Source organism: Suricata suricatta, chromosome 11 (genome assembly GCF_006229205.1).
Source record: "Suricata suricatta isolate VVHF042 chromosome 11, meerkat_22Aug2017_6uvM2_HiC, whole genome shotgun sequence".
NCBI lineage: Eukaryota > Metazoa > Chordata > Mammalia > Carnivora > Herpestidae > Suricata > Suricata suricatta.
The window spans coordinates 18,985,614-19,006,577 of NC_043710.1; the positions used below are offsets into that span (position 1 = coordinate 18,985,614).

Below are 20,964 nucleotides of genomic sequence, written 5' to 3' on the forward strand. Positions count from 1 at the left end.
GGAAGGGGGTTAGGACACTGTGGTGGCCGGGCCACAGTGTCAAATCTTATGGTCAGGGAAGCCCCGCAGAGGTGGTGAGGAGGCGCAGGCAAGTGGGTTTTGGGGAGGAGCATTTCAGAGAAAGCAAACAGCAGATGCAGAATGCAGATGTCCTGAGGTGGGAAGTTTCAAAACACAGTCAGGAGGCTAGTTTGGCGGAAGGGGAGGAAGTAAGAGGGAGAATAATAGATGAAGCCAGACAGGTGAGCCCTATTTTGTTTTGGTTTTGGAGGGAGGAGAGGTAAGGTTTTATATGTCCTTGCAAGTCGCAGGTTTTAAGCAGAGAAATGACGGAATTGACTTGTGTTTTAACAGGATTTTTTTTTTGACCTGATTAATTGGAAGCAGGAAACTCAGGAAAACCAAAGTTAAAAAGAATCCTTGGGAAGGAAAAGGAATTGTTTTGGACCACATGAAGATACGAAGTAGACAGTTGGATAAATGAGTTTGGGGCTGATAGAGGGCAGCTATGCCCGAGGTATGAATGTGGAGGTCACAAGCACAGAGACAGAATCTGAAACCACGTAACTGGATGAGATCACTAAGGACGGGGAAAGAACACAGAGGAGAGCAGAGATGTACAGACTGAGCACCAGGGAATTCAAGCATTACGAGGTCAACAGTCCGCATGCCCAACAAACAGAATTCATTCCTGATGAACAAGAAATCATAGTGCGATTTGAAAAGAATACTGAAAATGTTCAAGTCATTAAAAGAAAGACTAGCATCCACATGAGCAGGCAGATATAAGAACCACCGAGAAATCCTAAGAGTGAAAAATATTATTGCAATAAAAATCTCAATGGATAAACAGTAGACTAGATAGAGCTGAAGTGTCAGTGGATTGGAAGACAGAATGGAAGAAACCCACCAAAGTGAAAAACAGAACGATACAAATTTCTTCCGGTGGCACTTCTATTAAGTGCTCTCAAGGGGCAAGCTCCTCACCTTCCAGCTAGGAATCACTGTTGGAAGCAGTCAGGCTTTTCTTTTTTTAAAATTTTGTAAGTTTATTTAAGAGAGTGAGTGAGGGAGGGAAGGGCAGAGAGGGGAGAGAGAGAATCCTAAGCAGGCTCCATGCTGTCAGCACAGAGCCCAATGTGGGGCTTGAGCTCATGAACCGTGAGATCATGATCTGAGCCAAAACCAAGAGTTGGATGCTTAACTGACTGAACCCCATAGGCACCCCAGGAAGCAGCCATGCTTTTGGATCAGGGTCCAGAAATGGATCAACTCTTAACGTGAAGGAAGCATCATTTATTTCTAGAACTGGGAAAAGATTTGGTAGCAGGCCTGAGGACCTCTGCCAACCAGAAGAGCTGACACTCATTGGCTGCGTAATGTGTGCCTATCCCCAACAGGACCCTCGCCCAAGCTCTCCATGATGCTCACATGCATGAACTTCAGGATCAGCGCTCACCTGAGGGGATGTGACTGTGACTTAGGCTATTCTTCCTTTCCCGGGAAGGTCAATTATATACCCAACTCTGAACTTGCTGATTGTGCATCTTTCCCGGTCAAATGCTAACAAGTCCATCAACCACAAAACCTCGTGATGGACTGTGTCTCCCCTCACCTTGCTGTTGTGGAAAGGAGGATAAAGACGCCCCAGGACTTGAGAGGATCAGATCCAGAGTTATCACTGGCTTCAGAGTTGTCCACATTAGTCTGGTTTTGAAGGAAAAAACACACTACAAATCTATTTTGCTCATAAACAACTTTTATTTTTGTTCTCAGTATGTGCCCTTGAAGATTCCGAAATGTCTGGAGTTTCTGATTCTCCTGGGACCAGAGGTAAAAGCATTGTACGGAAACACTCAACCTTGGCGCGTTGCTCTCTCCAGAGGAGCTAAGTTTGAAGGCCTCGGAGAAGGGAGCACACACTCACACCTTATTCAAAGATGGGTAACACAGTGAACAAAGAATTAGTAAAACATAGACTCGGTCTGTAGAGGGCTTCAAATATACATATTCTATATATATAAACCTGTTATATAGGATTTCAACTTATTGGTTTCCTTGTGATTTGTAATTAAAGTACAAACGATATAGATGTTGTACATTGCTGATCTCCCCCGCTCAGCCCCCCTCCCCCCAACATAAATAACATCACAAAGGTCAGGTGATCCTAAGAGTTTTTGTTGTTGTAAATATTTTGTTTTAAAAATCATTTCCCCTTCCTCCCCTGCAAACGACCTCTGAGAGTTTGTAACATAGCAGCATGGACTGGACATGACCGAGGACAGCATGGATCTAGTGGGGAGAGTGCACGACGTTGCTTCTCACTGGCACCGATGGGCTTTTGCATTTCCACGGACAACAGAGGCTACGACGACGACAGGAAGCAGAGAATGTGCAACGCGGTTTTGTCTTCTGCTGCTGCCGGGAGAGGAGGGGGCTGGCTGGACCACTGAGGAGAGCCCTAAAGGCATCGAGGTTTTAGAGACAGAGCGTAGCTCCAGGAACATCTTGGCTCAGTATTTACACGATATCTTTCGGCTGCATTTTCCTTCTGAGAAATCTGTGTTGCGGAGGTTGGCTGGGGGGAAAGAAGGAACTTAAAAACAAAACCAAACCGATTCCCACGTATGTAAAAGTCCTGTGTAAGTCTTACTCAGTTATTCTCACACACGTCATTAAAAGTAGATACTGACAATGATTGGTTTCTTTTCTTATTCTTTTTTTTTTAGAGCATAAGGAGAGAGGAGAGAGGGGGGGGAGGGAGGGAGAATGCGGGGGGAGGCGGGATGCACTACGGAGAGCGCCGTCCCTTCTTCAACATTAAGTGACACTGGATGGTCTGGATTCGGTTCTTGGCCGGAACAAACTCGGGCTGCAGCTTCAGTGTCGATTCATACCACACCAGGGCTTTTTCGAACTCTTCCTGTGAGAGGCAAAGGGACAGACGTGAGACAGATACAGCCACCCAGCTAAATACGCGTCATCCCTGGTTTCTTCCTGAGAAGCATCTCTGTGCCAAGTCACAATCCCGCTGTGTTTTCTCCACCGGTCTACACCTGAGGAAAACTCTGAGGTCTGGAAGGACACAACTACCTCCACCCCCAAGGTATAACGTCACAGAGAAAATGAAGGCAGAACCCAGGAGCCAAAGGGGAAGGGGAGATCACCTTTACAATGGTCTGACCCAAAGTGGGAGCCACCCGGGAGGTAACCGTGAGAGCCGTGAGAGCCGACATTCCTGAGTACCTGTCCTGTGCCGGGCCCTGTGCCGGGCGCTTTATGAAATCCCTCCATTTAATCCTCACAGAAACCTCAAGAAATATGCCTGGCAAATGCTCCTTATGCATCTGCCTGAGTTTTTTTTTTTACTACAGCTAGAGAGACAGAAGTAAAGTCAGGTATGGTAAATTTTGCAACAGCCTTTTTGTTCTCCCTCACGTTTAAAACTCTGAGCACCGTGTGGAAGTGATCGCTGCCACATGGAAGGAGTTAATCGTTTACGTAGTCCGCTAGTCTCCGCGAAGAGTCCAATCCGATTGGTTAAGTGATGCCTCCGAGGCAAATGAGAGAGGCAGAATTTCTCATTCATAGTAGCAAATTTCACATTTACGGGGACAAAAATAGATTCTTTGATTTTTAAGAAGCAGAGAGGGAAATCTGCACACTCAGCAATACCTACCTGGCCAAATTATACTTGCTGCCTTTCAAGTCAACGATGACACACAAAACTATTAGGCTTTATTGAGGGAACCTTGGGAACAGCTCCATGTGGGACACCCAGCTTTACATGAAAGTGCCTTGCCTGATCCTCATGTTAAATTCAGCTGTGACAGCTTCTAGGGGACCCCTGGGATCTTAAGTTCTGAAGTTGGTCCCTGCTTCTGGCCAGAATAGGGCTCTGGATGATGGCGCTTTGGTATTTTCCCTGTAAATGGGATCCCACATTCATTAAATGGCACTCCAGCATTCATTAAACATTTGATGAGACCTGGTATGTGCCAAACCCTGTGAAGTGCTGGGAACGGAAAGATGAAGAGGAGTCTCTTCTCCAAGGAGCTCCTCGGCCAGCGGGAGAGACAGGTACTTAGAAAGGGTTACAAACAAGGTGCAAATATGGCAAGAAAACACGCACAGGGCATCATGAGTGCAATGATAGGTACCTGGCCCAACCTGAAAGCAAAAGAGCACGAGGGTTTATGTCCATATGAGTGTTAGGTAAGTTTTCCTGGAAAAGATGACAGATCCAGAAGATTCATGAGGAGCTACACAGTGCAAATACTTAGGTGACTTTCATGTACTATATTCTTATCTTCTTTTTTTTTAATGTTTATTTGCCAGAGAGAGAGAGAGAGAATGAGAATGGGGGAGGGCAGACAGAGCCCAATGAGGGGCTTGAACTCATGAACCATGAAATCAGGACCCAAGCTAAAATCAAGAGTCAGAGGCTTAGCCGACTGAGCCACCTGGTGTCCCTCATGTACTATATTTTTAATGCACAGACTGTTTACCCATGAAATACACCTTTGGTAGACCTAGCAATTTCCAACACCAAATGTACAGGAAACTGGAGGACACGGATAGTCAAGGAAGTTTTGCAATCAAAGGTGTGCCCAGGAGAGAGGGGCAGAGTTGGTACGCTCTGCCCCCACTACCAGTCTCACCATCGCCACGTAGACGTTGCCCAGTGTGAAGTGGTTCACAGCAAAGTGCGGCGCGATCTCTACGGCCATGGTGGCTACTATGACCGCATCGTTCCAGAGCTTCGCGTTGTGCAGGACATTAGCCAGGCTAATCAGGGGCACATCCTGGAACAGGAGGAAAAGGGCGAGAAAGGAAAGATACTGGTTTTTGAGCTTTCATTCCTAGTTGTCCTGATCATACATAAATTATGCAGTAGGTTTTCCCTGGGTAATGACTGAGTAATGAAACAGAACCTGCTGGTCTTCTGTTTGCTACTGGTCTGTGAGAGATGAACCAAGGCATCGCTCCTTTCATTAGGAGAGTCTGGGCTCAGAACGCAAAGCAGAAAGGTCCACCGAGTAGACAATTTGCTTAGTGAAGTTGGGGGTTTACATTCTGGGATAGGCTCCTGTCTTGTTGCAGATTGGTAATCAATAGTTCACGGACTGACACTTGTCCATAGGCCACACACTCCGAGTCATGCCGTCAGAGTCAAAGTGCCTTCTGTGGAGTCCGCAGCATCACCTGCTTGAAGCCGGGGCTGGCGAACTCTGGCCTACAGGCCGAGTCTAGCTGGCTGCCTGATTCTGTAAGCTGTCATTGGAATGTAACCATTCCCGTTCTTTGACGTGTTCCTGTGGCTGTTTTAGGCTACCAGGGCAGAACTGAGTGGCAACAACAGAGGCTGTCTGGCCTACACAGCCTACATTTCTTACCATGCGGCCCTTCATGGAAAACATTCTCTGACCCCTGACCTAGAGCGTTGGCCTTTGCCGCTGTCTAGCAGTACAGAGCGCAGAATGATAGGTTGAACAAATAGCAACATTTTTATCATCACAAATATTTATGTCCTTTAAATGTGTTACCCAGGCAATACTACCTGAAGCACGCTGTCTGGAGTTCTACAGGGTATATGGAAGACACAGGCAGGGGGGACCCCTCTGTCCTTACTGGACACTTGCAGAGCGCAGAGCCTGCACAAGCTCACAAAGCTAGCAAGGGGCCTGGCTGTGCTGGGAACGCGACAGCGCCCGGCAGGAGAGGGGAGCTCCTTCCAGCACTCATGAAGACATGAGCCGCGTCTTCAGGAAGTAGGAGACGTGGAGATCACCGCAGAACTCAGCATATGTGGATACAAATATGCTGTTAAGAAGCCGAACATTCTCAGCCATCGTAACTATAACTGGCATTTTTGAAAAGACTGATGTTACGCTGAGTTGGCAGGGCTGCTTAAAGTTTTCGTTTTTGTGGAAAAGGTAAAGTCAGGCAGAGACTAGGAACTGGCCAATATATAAGAAGGGATGGAAATTGCCTCGGTTTCCGTGTCTGGAGGCAACCTTAGGTCAGCAGTCGAAGCAAAACAAGGGCAACAGGCCTCCAGGCCTCTGGGGGTGAGCTAAACCCGGAATGACGTGCAGGGTGGCAGGCTGCCTAGGCCAGTAGGCGGTATGCTGGGTGGCTCTGAATCGAAGAATGGCTTCCAGTGATCCTGAAACCCTTCCCCCATGTTCCCATTTGCTGAGGCAGGAAGGCACGGTGGTGGGGACAGCGTCCAGGCCTGTGGTAGCATAAGTGGGGTCATAGGTTCTTCCAGTTTATGCTATTCTGCCATTTTCTTACTGGCTAAGCGTGAGGAGGGCTGGTTGAAACCTCAGAATAAACAATGGAAAGGACCGAGAGACAGAAATGTGCACCTTCTGGGTCCCGCTCACCTTCATCTGGTGTGGAGCATAGTGGAGGGCCTGGCGGAGGCAGTCGATCGCCTTCTTCCCTTGGCCTTTCACTCTCCAGTAGAGGGCTGCCATGCTGGAAAGGACCCAGGACGTCTGGTTCTACAACGGAATGGTCAGCTGAAGCTGATGTCTCTTAAACAACATACGAATTTATCACCAAGACTAAGAACAGTAACATGCATTCATGACCACTGAGCATTTACTAGGTGCTGGAGGCGGCCACATACCTTATGAGCATCCTCATTAACCCTAATAGCAATCCTACGAGCTTGATACTGATATTACAGCCTCTAATAGACAAGAAAACTATGGCTCAATGAGACAGTCTTGTCCAAATCTGTTCAACTACTAAATAGCAGAACTATGTTTCATGCCCATGATCTTTTGGATTTTAATTTACTTAACTTTTTGAACAGGTAACTCACTGAGATATTTCAGAAAGTATGCAAAGTTATACAGTGAAAAGTCAACCTCTCATTCTTGTCTCTATTGTATGTAAGCAAACACTATTTTTGGTTTCCTATGTAACTTTCTAGGACTTCTTTACTTTATACAAGCAAATATGAATACAGGCCGATACTCCCACCTTTTTATATGAGGTCACATATTACTTATGTAAGAGGTAACAACATTCACTTGCACTTTGCTTTCTTCACTAAACAATACACCTTGGAGTTCTCTCTACATCAGTGTACGGAAAGCCTCTGCATTCCTTTACTATCAGCTGCATTATTATTTCATTGTATGCATATTCCATTATTTATTTAACTGGATCCTTATGAATGAATACTCCTCTCTCCCCCAGTGTTTTCACTATTACAAACATCACTGCAAAAATAACCTTAGGCGTAGTTTTGCTTTTGTGCCTATGCATTGTAGGATACATTTCCAGATGTGGACAAGGAATAAACGTCATTTTGATAGACATCATTACATTGTCCTCCATACGATTGTAACAATTTAATCAGTCACCAGAAATATGTGTCCCTGTTTAGTTATAGCCTCACCATAGTCTGTTATTAAACTCTTAGATGCTTTGAGAGGTAGAGAATGTGGTATAAATCTGCATTTCCTTTCTTATGAGTGGGACTGACCATCCTTTCATGTTTGACAGCCCTTTGTATTTCCTTTCTGTGAAGTAGCTGTTCTCACAGTTTGTTAATTTTTCTATGAGGTCTTTATCTTATCTATTTGAAAAAGCTATTTATATATTAGGGAGATTAGTTCCCTGCCTGTGATAAGAATTAGATACATTCCCTCCTCTTCCGAAGTCCACTTTTGGACCTATGGTGCTTTTTGTGATATAGATTTTGATTTCTACATAGCTCAGCTTACTAATTTAGATGGTTTCTGGATTTTCAGTTGCTGCTGAGAAGGTCTCAGATTATCAAGAAATTTTACCAGGTTTTTCCACCAGAACGTTTATAGTTTTTTCACATTTAACTCTTGATTCACTTGAAATTTAACTTGGTGTAAAAGAAAAACTATGGCTTCAATTTTATTTTTTCCCAGATGGCTACTAAGTTGTCCCAATAATACTTAGTGAATAATTCATCCCTCTTCCTGCACTAAGATGCTACCTTTACCATATACAAAATTTCACTACTTAACGTAGGTCTAATTTTGGATTTTCCTTTTGATGGATGGACTCTCAGCCAATACAGATGAAGCAATCAGAAAACTCACCCTGCTTTCTACCTTATTTCTTTCTTCCAGTCTAATTTTTTGGTAATTTTATCATTCCTCGTTGTCAGGGCACAAAGGATTTATATTCTGTTCTATCACCCTACTTCCCACGTTTGTTTTCCTATTGGTTCTGCAGTTAAATACATTCGTTAATTGACATTACTTTTGCATGGTTTCCCCCAAGCATCTTGTGGTTGGCTGAGGTTCAGCCCAATACTGTTGATGGGAACAATATTTTTTCTTTTTGCTTTTGTACAAGGTTTTTAAATTTTTCTTTTGTAGTTTATTGTCAAGTTGGTTTCCATATAACACCCAGTGCTCATCCCAACAAATGCCCTCCTTCATGCTCATCACCCGTTTTCCCCTCTCCCCCACCCCCATCAACCCGCAGTTTGTTCTCAGTATTTAAGAGTCTCTTATGGTTTGCCTCCCTCCCTCTCCTTAACTATTTTTTCCCCTTCCTCTCCCCCATGGTCCTCTGTTAAGTTTCTCCTCTTACACTTACAAGTGAAAATGTATGGTGTCTGTCCTTCTCTGCCTGACTTATTTCACTTAGCATAACACCCTCGAGCCATTTTTCATTCTTTCTCATTGCCATGTAGTACTTATTCCATTGTATATATAAACCACATCTTCTTGATCCATTCGTCAGTTGATGGACATTTAGGCTCTTTCCAGAATTTGGCTTTGCTGAAAGTGCATGCTACCCACACTGGGGTACATGCGGCCCAGTGCATCAGCACTTCTGTCCCTTTCCCTTGGGTAAATTCCTAGCAGTGCTACTGCTGGGTCATAGGGGAGATGGGAACAATATTCTTTGTGATTGTTATGGGCTGAATTGTGCTCCACCAAAATTCGTAAGCTGAAATCTCAACCTCTCATACCTCAGAATATAACTGAGATCTTTAAGGAGGTAATGAAATTAAAACGAGGCCGTCAGTGTGAGGCCTTAAACTACCACCACTGGGTTTCTATGAAGGATTTACAGAAGAGGAAGAGATACGTCAGGGGCGTGTGCACAGGGGGATGAGCCTGTGCAGGGGCAGCAAGAGGCGAGCCGTCTGCAGTCAAGCGGGGAGGCCTCAGAGGAAACTGACCCTGTCAGCACTTGGATCCGGGACTTGTGGCCTCCAGGGATGTGAGAGGGGGAACCCAGTCTGTGGTGCTTTGTTATGGTCACCCTAGCAAGTGAATAGAATCATACGTGATCAAAACTTCCTGTCTGCAGCCTTCATACATGAAGGACAGCTGGTTGGATACAAAACCACGGCCCCTTCTTCCCTTGAATAATGTGTGAGCATTGCTCTGTTGCTTCTTGGCTTGGATGGCCGCCGCAGAGAAATCTGAAGCTGCCTAAGTTATTCTACCCTCTTAGTGATTTGGTCTCATTGACTGGCTTCTCGAAAGAATTCTTTTTTTAAAAAAACTAAAATTATCTTTCTTTAATGGCAATATTCCACACATACAAAAGAACATATTTATGTAATTAGATGTATACATAGTAATTATATAAAAGTATACACTTATACTATAAAGCATAAAATAGTGAATATCCCAGAAGCTGCCACCCTGGTGAAGAATGAACTTGCATCTTCCTGTGTGTGCCTCCCGTGTTCCACCCTCTTGCCTTTTCTCCAGAGGCACACACTATCCTACGTGCTGGGCTTGTTATTTCATTGCTGTTTCATTGCTGTTTTATTTTAAACACTGTCCCATCGCTCACACACACACACACACACACACACACACACACACACACACACATATATATGCTTCAACAATATTTAATATTGAGTGTGCTTCTTCCTGTGTATTATAACCGTGGTATAATACTGTAAGGAGTCTTCTGGGACTTGAAGTTTTTACTCAACACTATTTCTAAAATTCATCCATGTGGTGTGTAGCTTGTAGCTCGTTCAATTGCCTTGCTACATGATTATATGTCCATTAAATGTACTAGAATGTACTTATCCATTTTCTGTAGATGAGGGTTCTGAGTTACTTCCTGTTTTTAAGTTTCCTGTTGCAAATAAACGTGCAGTTTCTCCAGTGTAGAGCAGATATCCAGGAGTAGGATTGCTGGTTCACAAGGTATGCAAATGTCCAACACAACAAGAGAATGTGAAATTGTTCCCTAAAGGTGTTATGACGATATATAATCCCATCCAGCAATGCTTCAGAGCGCTTCGTGCTTTAGATCCTTTCTAATTGTTGATATCATCAGTAAGGGTAAAATAGCATCTAACTGTGGTCTTAGTTTGCATTTCCTGACCATTAATGAGGCTGAAAATTGTTTCTTGTTGTTTATTGGCCGTATACATCTTTTTTCAGTGAAATGCCTGTTAATATCTTATGTATCTTTGTATTTTATTTCTTTTTCTCATCGATTTATTTATGTGTTTTGCATATCAGTCTTTGTAGGTTGAATATGTTAAACATGTTTTTCTCTCACTCTGGTTTCTAATTTAAAAAATGCCTTTAATTTTAAAAAATGTAAACTTTAAATGTAGTTGAACTTATCCATATTTCCTTTTCTAGTTAGTGCTTTTATATCTTAAGAAATCACTTTATATTCCAAGGCCGGAAAGATCATCTCCCACATTTTACTAATTTTTAAAGTTCCGTTCGTGATACTCAAGTCCTTAATTCATGTGGAATTCCTTTGTTAAGTGGTGAGAGGAGGATGGAATTAGCTCAGCACTGTACCAACACAGCTTCCCGCAAAACTCCCTCTCTCCCGACGGATCTTCCACAGTCCCACGTGTGTCAGAGTCAGCTTCTGGGCTTTCTATTTAGTCCCTCCTGGTCATTATTTCTGTCCATCCTTGAGCACATGGCATAATGTCTTGTTTTATAATTTTTCATAAAGGTAAGGCAATTCTCACCACCTTATATTTTTGAGTGTCATGTCTATTCCTTTACCCCTCTGTCTAAATATAAAGGTCTGCTTTTCAAGTGCCATAAAAAGAAAGCTTGTTGGTATTTTGATTATAACAGCATTGACTCTATAAATCAAATTGGGGAAAACTGACATGTTTATGATGTCTGTTGTCTTATCCATGAACATTATATATCTCTCTGCTTATTTAGGTCTTTTAAAATGCCTTTCAATAAAGTTTTATCACTTTGTGCAGACAGGGCATACAAATTTTTGTTAGATTTATTACTGGGAAGTTTATATTTTTGTAACAATGGAAATACATTTTGAAAATTATGTTTTCTAATACTTCGTGCTGCTGTGTAGAAATGCAATTTATTTTTATTGACTTTATAGGCAGCCACCTTGATAAAAAATTTATTTCTTTAAAAAAATTTTTTTAATGTTTTATTTATTTTTGATACAGAGAGAGACAGAGCATGAGAGGGGGAGGGGCAGAGAGAGAAGGAGACACAGAACCGAAAGCAGGCTCCAGGCTCTGAGCTAGCTGTCAGCACAGAGCCCGACGCGGGGCTCGAACCCAGGAACGTGAGATCGGACCTGAGCCGAAGTTGGAAGCTTAACCGACTGAGCCACCCAGGCACCCCAAGAAAGTTATTTCTAAAAATATGTCTGTAGATTCTTCTGGGTTTGCTATGTAGATAATCACATCATTTCTGATTAAGATTTTGGTTTTGTCTTCCTAATATTTATCCCATTAATTTCTTTTTCTTGATTTACTGTACCTGCTAGGACTTTAGTTTTTTACTTTATAAAATTATTATTTATTTTTGAGAGAGAGAGAGAGAGAGAGAGAGAGAGAGAGAGAGAGAGAGAGAGAGAGAGAGAGAGACATGGAATTTGAAGCAGGCTTCAGGCTCTGAGCTGTCAGCACAGAGCCCGAATGCAGGCCTGAACTCACGAACCATGAGATCATGACCTTAGCTGAAGTCTGACGCTTAACTGACTGAGCCACCCAGGTGTCCCGCTAGGACTTGTGATACAAGTTTGAAAAAGAGTGGTGATGGTGGGCATTCTCTTTCCTAATTTCAAAAAATTATTTTATTTTATTTTATTTTTTTACTTTTTTAAATATAGTTTATTACCAAGTTGGTTTCCATATAACACCCAGTGCTCTTACCCACAAGTGCCCCTCTCTATGACCATCACCCCCTTCCCCTTCCCCCTCCCTCTTCAGCCCTCAGTTTGTGCTCAGCATTCAAAAGTCTCTCATGATTTGCCTCCCTCCCTCTCCCCAATTCTTTCCCCCAACTTTTCCCTTCCCATGGTTCCCTGTTAGGTTTCTCCTGTTAGACCTATGAGTGACAACATATGGTATCTGTCCTTCTCTGCCTGACTTATTTCGCTTAGCATGACTCCCTCTAGGTCCATCCATTTTGCTACAAACGGCCAGATTTCATTTCTTCTCATTGCCATGTAGTATTCCATTGTATATATATACCACATCTTCTTGATCCATTCATCAGGTGATGGACATTTAGGCTTTCAAAGAATTATTTAAAATAATTCCCCCATTACTATTCATCTTTTTTTGAGGTTTAATTTATTATTTTTAATAGTTTATTGTCAAATTGGTTTCCATATAATACCCAGTGCTCTTCCCCCCAAATGCCCTCCTCCATGACCATACCCCCCTTCCCGTCCCCCTCCCCCTTCAGCCCTTAGTTTGTTTTCAATATTCAAGAGTCTCTCATGATTTGCCTCCTTCCCTCTCCCTCTTTTTCCCCCTTCCCCTCCCCATGGTCCTCTATTAGGTTTCTCCTGTTAGACCTATGTGTGAAAACATATGGTGTCTGTCCTTCTCCAACTGACTTATTTCACTTAGCATGACACCCTTGAAGTCCATCCATGTTGCTACAAATGGCCAGTTTTCATTCTTTCTCATTGCCATATAGTATTTATTCCACTGTATATATAAACCATATCTTCTTGATCCATTCGTCAGTTGATGGACATTTAGGCTCTTTGCAGGATTTGACTATTGTTGAAAGTACCGCTATGAACATTGGGGTACATGTGCCCCTATGTATCAGCACTTCTGTATCCCTTGGGTAAATCCCCAGCAGTGGTATTGCTGGGTCATAGGGGAGTTCTATTGATAGTTTTTTGAGGAATCTCCACACTTTTTTCCAGAGCGGCTACACCAGTTTTCATTCCCACCAACAGTGTAGGAGGGTGCCCGTTTCTCCACATCCTCGCCAGCATCTATAGTCTCTTGATTTGTTCATTTTAGCCACTCTGACTGGCATGAGGTGGTATCTCAGTGTGGTTTTGATTTGTATTTCCCTGATGATGAGTGATGCTGAGCATTGTTTCAGGTGTCTGTTGGTCATCTGGATATCCTCTTTGGAGAAGTGTCTATCCGTGTCTTCTACCTATTTCTTCACTGGATTATTCATTTTTTGGGTGTGGAGTTTGGTGAGTTCCTTGTAGATTTTGGATACTCGCCCTTGATCTGATATGTCATTTGCAACTATCTTTTCCCATTCCGTTGGTTGCCTATTAGTTCTCTTGATTGCTTCCTTTGCAGTGCGGAAACTTTTTATCTTGATGAGGTCCCAATAGTTCATTTTTGATCTTTTTTTAAAATTTATTTTTGATACAGAGAGACAGAGCATGAGATGGGGAGGGGCAGAGAGAGAAGGAGACACAGAACAGGAAGCAGTCTCCAGGCTCTGAGCTACTCGTCAGCACAGAGCCTGATGCGGGGCTCGAACCCACGAATGTGAGATCTGACCTGAGCTGAAGCCGGAGGCTTAACCGACTGAGCCACCCAGGCGCCCCCATTTTTGCTCTTGATTCCCTTGCCTTTGGGGATGTGCCGAGGAGGAAATTGCTGCGGTTGAGGTCAAGGAGGCTGTTTCCTGCTTTTTCCTCTAGGGTTTTGATGATTTCCTGTCTCACATTCAGGTCCTTCAGCCATTCTGAGTTTATTTTTGTGTATGGTATAAGAAAGTGGTCTAGTTTCATTCTTCTGCATGTTGCTGTCCAGTTCTCCCAGCACCACCTGTTAAAAAGGCTATCTTTTTTCCATCAGATACTCTTTGCTGCTTTGTCAAAAATTAATTGGCCACACATTTGTGGGTCCAGTTCCGGGTTCTCTGTTCTATTCCATTGGTCTGTCTATTTTTGTGCCAATACCATATTGTCTTGATAATGACAGCTTTGTAGTAGAGGCTAAAGTCTGAGATTGTGATGCCTCCCATTTTGCTTTTCTTCTTTAATCTTATTTTGGCTATTTGGGGTCTTTTTTGGTTCCATATGAATTTTAGGATAGTTTGTTCTAGCTTTGCAAAGAATGCTGGTGCAATTTTGATGGGGATTGCATTGCATGTGTAGATTGCTTTGGGTAATAATGACATTTTAACAATGTTTATTCTTCCGATCCATGAGCATGGAATGTTTTTCCATTTCTTTGTGTCTTCTTCAATTTCTTTCATAAGTTTTCTACAGTTTTCATCATACAGATCTTTTGCATCTTTGGTTATGTTTATTCCTAGGCATTTTGTGGTTTTTCATGCAATTGTGAATGTTTTATTTATTCTTAAGTGAGAGAGAGAGAGAGAGAGGATGAGTGGGTGAAAGGCAGAGCAAGAGAGGGACACAGAATCCTAGGCAGGCTCCAGGCCCTTAGTGCAGAGCCCTCAATGGGGCTCAAACTCAAAAGCCGTGAGATCATGACCCAAGCTGAAGTCAGATGCTTAACTGACTGAGCCACCCAGGCGCCCCACTTATGTTATTTTGATAGAGAATGCATTGAATATGTAGATTGCTTTGGGTGGTATCGGCATTTTATCAATATTTGTTCTTCCAATCCATGAGCATGGAATATTTTTCTTTTTTTGTGTGTGTTTTTTCAATTTCTAATAAGCATTCTATAGTTTTTTAGTGTATAGATTTTTCATCTCTTTGGTTAAATTTATTTGTAGGTATTTTACGGTTTTTGGTGCAATTAGAAGTGGGATCGATTTCTCTTTCTGTTGTTTCATTATTGGTGTATAGAAATGCAACTGATTTCCTGATTTTATATTCTGCAACTTTGCTGAATTCATAAATCAGTTCTAGCTGGTTTTTTGGTGGAATCTTTTGGGTTTTCCATATAGAGTATCATGTCGTCTACAAAGAGTGAAATGAAAGTTTGACTTCCTTCTTGCCAATCTGGATGCCTCTTATTTCTTTGTGTTGTCTGATTACTGAGGCCAGGACCTCCAATACTATGTTGAATAACAGTGAGACCTTTGTTCTATAAGGTCTACAATTCAGCTGATTCTGATAGCAAAGAGTGAGTCATGTAAACACTCTGTTCAGTTCTGCTTTCACAATAATAAATAAATGTTAAAGAGCACAACAAAAAGGATGGAGCTACAGTATACTGTGCTAAGCAAAATAAGACAGAGAAAGACAAATACCATATGATTTCAGTCATATGTGGAATTTCAGAAACAAAACAAAAGAGCAAAGGGAAAAGAAAAGAGGGACAGAAGCAAACTAAGAAACAGACTCTGAACTATAGAGAACAAACTGATGGTTACCAGAGGGAAGGGGGGTGGCTGGGTGAAAAAGGTGATGGGGATTAAGGAGGGCACTTGCTGCAATGAGCTCTAGGTGATGCATGGAAGTGCTGAATCACTACGCTGTACACCTGAAAACTAATACAGAATATATTAACTAACTGGAATTTAAAAAAAACTTAAAAAAAAAGAACTTAAAAATACAAGAATCAAAAACTGAGAGAAGATAAACAAATTCAGAATTATAGTCATAGATTTCAACATGCTTCTCAATAACTGATGGAAGAAATACACAAAAAGATCAGTAAAGATAAAGACATGAACAATATTATCATACAATTTGACTAGAATACTCTGAAAGTAGTATTCTTCTCTGACGCAAATGGAACATTTACCAAGAGATTATATTCTGGGTCAAACAACAAGCCTAAATAAGTTAAAATGAATTTAAGTCATACAAACTATGTTCATTCACTGCAATGGGACTAAATTAGAAATCAATTTAAAAAAGAGATCTGGAAAATGCCCAATAGTTGTAAACCCAAATAATGTACTTCTAACTTACAGATCAGAGAAGAAATTACAAAAAAATGATAAGCGATTTTAAACTGAATGAAAATGAAAATATGACAAAATTTGTGACGTGCAGCTAAAGCAGAATTTAGAAGGAACTTTTAGAACTAGACACCTACATTAGAAAAGCAAATCAAATCAGTCACCTAAGCTTCCACATCAAGAAACTTAAGGGGCGCCTGGGTGGCTCAGTCAGTTAAGCCTCCGGCTTTGGCTCAGGTCAGATCTCACATTCGTGGGTTCGAGCCCCGCATCAGGCTCTGTGCTGACAGCTAGCTCAGAGCCTGGAGCCTGCTTCCAGTTCTGTGTCTCCTTCTCTCTCTCTCTCTGCCCCTCCCCCTCTCATGTCTCTCTTTGTATCAAAATAAATAAAACATTAAAAAAAAAAAGAAACTTAAAAAACCCAGCAAATTAAATCCTAAGCAAGCAGAATTCGGGAAATAATAAAGAGCAGACACCAATGAAAGAGAAAATAAAAACAACAGGGAAAAATCAATGGCTCCAAAACCTTGAGTTCTTGGTTCTTTGAGAAGATCAATAAAATTGATATTTTTCTAGTCAGTCTGATCAGGAAAGAAAAAGAGAAAAGACACTAAGTACCAATATCAGAATTAAGAGAAGTGTATTACTACGGATCCTACAGATATTAACAAAATGAGAAAAAAATATTATGAATGCCTTTATGCCAATAAATTCAACAACTTAGATGAAGTGGACAAATTTCTTTAAGGACACAACTAATAAAATTCACTCAAGAGAGATAATTGAATACTCTTACTAAAGAAATTGAATTTGTTAGAAATCTCTCACAAATAATCCTGGCCCAGATGGTTTCACTGCTGAATTCTATCAAATATTTAAGGAAGAAATAATACCACTTCTCTATAAACTGCTCTGGAAAAATGAGGTGAAGGGAGCACTTCCCAATTCATTATACAAAGTCACTATTAGCCTATTAACAAAATCAAACAAAGTATTACAAAGAAAACCACAGATTAACACGCTTTATGAATATAGATTCAGACACTGATTGGCTCAACAATAGTGGAGAAAGGTATTTATGTTGGTATTTGTCAATTTCTTTCAGTAGATAATCTTTTTGCTTTATATATTTTGAGGTTATTTTATTGGGTATGTTTAGAACTATTATCTTTCTAGTGAAATACATCTTTTATCATTACAGAGTCATTTCCTCTGCCCCCAATAATTTTTTGTTTTGAAAAATTTTTTTCAGGTAATTAATGTATCTACTCACTTTTGATCAGTATGTGTCTGGTATATCTTTTCCCACTTTTTCAACATTTCTATTACATTTTGGGTATAGCTCTTATTAAAACATATGGCTCCTTTAAAAAATTTCCAATCTGACATTACTGTGACTGTTCCATTACAGATTGTTTTTGTTTATTTCTTGGCTTCTGTTTGCTCTTATTTTTTGTTACTCTTGTTTTGATTCTTTATTGCTTCTTTTTCTCCTCCTTTTTTGGTTAATTTCTTGCATTGAAGTTTTTTGTTGTTGTTGTTGTTTTGTTTTGTTTTTTGGCTCTCCCTTTCTACCTTCATTATTTTATCCTACAGTCTTGGGATTTGTGTATTCTTTTTAATAGTTAACCACAAATTTTACTGTATTTAACTTAAAGTCCAAGCAATATATTCTGACTCTTCCTCAACATTCTGAGGGCCTTTGAACGCCTTGACTCTGCAAATGTATGTTCTGTTTCGTACAGTATTTCAGTTTAGTCATTTCTCTTAAAATCCCACAAATTACTCTTTCCTGAAGACAAGGTCTGTCTGGGTTTGCATGCCTGTATAATTTTATTTGCTTAGCAAATCTTCTTTTGCCTGAGACAATCCTTCTTTGGCTTTCATATAGAGAAGTTCCTTGAGGTATGACTTTTGGTAGTAAACGTTTTACCGGTTTTTTATTTTGAAATGCCTTTCTTCTTCTGTCATTGTAAGGTATACAATCTAAGGGGATACAGTATCCTTTCAAAACTATCATCTAGGGGTGCCTGGGAGGCTCATTCAGTTAAGTGTCCAACTCTTGATTTTGGCTCAGGTCATGATGTCATGACTTGGGAGTTTGAGCCCCGCGTCAGGCTCTATGCTGATGGTGTAGAGCCTGCTTGGGATTCTCTCTCCCTCTCTGTCTGCCCCCCGCCCCCACACTGTCTTTCTCTCTCAAAATAAATACAGAAACAAACAAACAAACAAACAAACAAAAGCCCTATCATCTGGCTTAGTTAGTTGCTATGATAAAAGGCTGTCATTTTAAACATCATTCCTCTGTATGGCAGAGATTTTTGTCTAAATTGTTCTTCACTGATGTATCCCAAGCACTTAAAAAGTGTTTGGCACACAGTAGGGCTTTGCCACATATTTTTTGAATGAATAAATTCATGCATGCATGCATGCTGTGATACATATTAAGTGATCAGACGTAAATCCCAAGTTCTATAAGCTGCTTTGTGGTACTGCGGCTGGAACTCTGCAAACCATGCTTCTCCTTTGCTAGCGGGCTTGTTAGGTTTGCAGATGTGCACACTGGGAGATCGGCAGGCAAGAGGGAGAAGGGAGTTTTTTCTTCCTGTTTGCTTGTTGCTACTGTGTCATTTTAGCAGCAGCACTTTGCACTCACAGACCCAGCCTCACCGCACCCCTTCACAGGCAGGCTGTGCTCCCTCTTCAGAGGCAGAAGATCCACTTGCCAGAATTTCTGTGACCCCCTAGACTTTGGAAAACCCCGCTGTCGGCCTGCTTCTCTCATCTCTAGGGGTGGGAGTTGGGCCCAGCAGTTGGTATCTCTGTTCCTTTTTTCTTTTTCCCCCTTCCAAAACAACGTAATCAATTCTCTAAATTAAATTGGCTCTTGTGAATTACCTAATGCCGTTTCCAGTTTCCTGACAGTATCCTGACTGAAATACATGTATGCTCGTAAGATGATCTTTGTGTTTGCTGTTTTACTACATAGAATGTAGCTCTGCATGGATGTCTTTTATTTATCCAGCTTGGAATTATAGCATACTTCCTGAATCTGTTGATTCACTTATTTTCCTGTCTCTGTAATATTTTAGGTAATTTCTTACACAAAGCTTGCAATTCACTGGTTATTTAATGGCATCTAATTCACTCACTGAATATTTGACCTAAATGAATAAGTATATTTTTAGTTTAGGATGTGTCCATTTTTTTAAACTTACATAAACTCATTTCTGATACGCTATTTGTTTGCTCACATATGAGATAACATTTTTAAAAGTTTTTTTTAAGGTTTATTTATTTTGAGAGAGAAAGAAAGCACAAGCAGGAGGGCAGAGAGAGAGGAGAGAAGGCATGATAAGAGGACTCTGCACCGCAAGTATGGAGCCTGACGTGGGGCTTGCACTCACGAACCCAGAGATCATAACCTGAGCTGAAGTCGGATGCTTAACTGACTAAGCCACCACGTGCCCCTAAAATGTTTTATAATGAAAGCTTTCAAATAAAACAAAAGACAACAGACTCTCCATGCACTTATCAGCCAGCTTCAACGCTTAGCAACTCATGGCCACTCCTTATTTCATCTAAACCTTCATCATACTAATTTGAAGCAAATCCCAGACTTCATATAATTTCATCAGTAAATTTTTCAGTGTGTACCTCTTAAAAGATAAAACTCACATTTAAAACATAAGATTTGCCTAAAATACTGAAAATTATTTTTTTTATTTATTTTTTATTTTTTTTGAAAATTATTTTTTAAGATTGTCAACATGCAGCTTTGTATTCCTATTTCCTTTGGTTGTCTTATAAAAGTGCACTTGGCTGTTATAGTTTGAGTCATAATCTAAATAAAGTCCATATCTGGCAAATGGTTAATGTGTTCCTTAAATCTCTTTTGATCTCTAGGGTTCATCCTCATCTAATTTTTAAAATTTTTGTAGAAGAAATAGGGTTATTTATCGTGTAGCTTCCCACTGACTGGACTCTGCTGACTGTATCCTCAAAGAACCATCTAACATGCTCCTTTGCCTCCTGTATTTCCCATTAGTTGATAGTTAGAGGCCTGCCTGGATTCAGATGTGAGTTACTGGAGAGGGGACGGGGCAAAGCATTCCACAGGTGGTGACATGAACTTCGGATGGTACCCACATGCCGTCTGTTTGTGGGGTAGCCAGTGATGATCACTGCCATAAATTAATTAGGAGCATCAAAACTATAATATTCTAATTTTATCATTTCTAGTTTACTAGTTAGAATATTCCTGTAAAAAGACTTTTTCTTGTCACCTATTTACCCCAAATTTTGGTTCACTTAGAAAGGAAGGAAATATGCTTATTACATTCTTTTTACTTTAAAAACCAAGCTCTTCCCATGCGTCCTCTAAGACAAAATCCTCTTAGTGAATTCAGGAGTTTAGATATCGTTTAATATACATGGTGTGTCTCATCCACTGCAGTTACTTTGTTGATTTTTGCTGCTCAAAGTGTTGCATTCCATCTTTGGCCAATGGGAGCATTCACATTCCAGTTGGTTCTGAGTTCTTCTGGCACAAAGCTTGTTGACTTTGGGACCTTCTTTGCCTTCCCTGATTTGGTAGAAGCCATTTCTCCAAGGAATTCTGGTTCCCTTTAGTGGAAAATCTTATCTAAAAATCAATGTCTAGGTACAAAGTGTGCTTACTAGTACTAGGTTACTCAATGATACTAGTCTTTTCAGCAAAAAAGTTAGGAAATGGGCAAATATACAAAATAGTCTTCCTAGTATTTCCAATTCATGACTACAGATGTTTACTTAGCATCCCCATTCTCACACTTTTATGTCCTTTCCCCAAACCCAACCTCCAGTTCTCAACATCAACAAC

At 41.1% G+C, this 20,964-nt stretch overlaps 1 protein-coding gene across 1 annotated transcript in view; it reads right to left on the bottom strand.

Moving 5' to 3' along the window:
* Positions 1 to 1,737: 1,737 nt before the first annotated feature.
* The window catches only part of TTC17 (tetratricopeptide repeat domain 17), a 127,197-nt gene continuing 107,970 nt past the window's right edge, over positions 1,738 to 20,964 (bottom strand). Inside the window, exons 23-25 of the mRNA XM_029957439.1 lie at positions 6,393 to 6,512; positions 4,662 to 4,805; positions 1,738 to 2,923 (exon numbers count right to left, since the gene is read on the bottom strand). Coding sequence (XP_029813299.1) covers positions 2,792 to 2,923; positions 4,662 to 4,805; positions 6,393 to 6,512 — 396 coding nt within the window. The 3' untranslated portion in view covers positions 1,738 to 2,791. The remainder of the gene's footprint in view (positions 2,924 to 4,661; positions 4,806 to 6,392; positions 6,513 to 20,964) is intronic.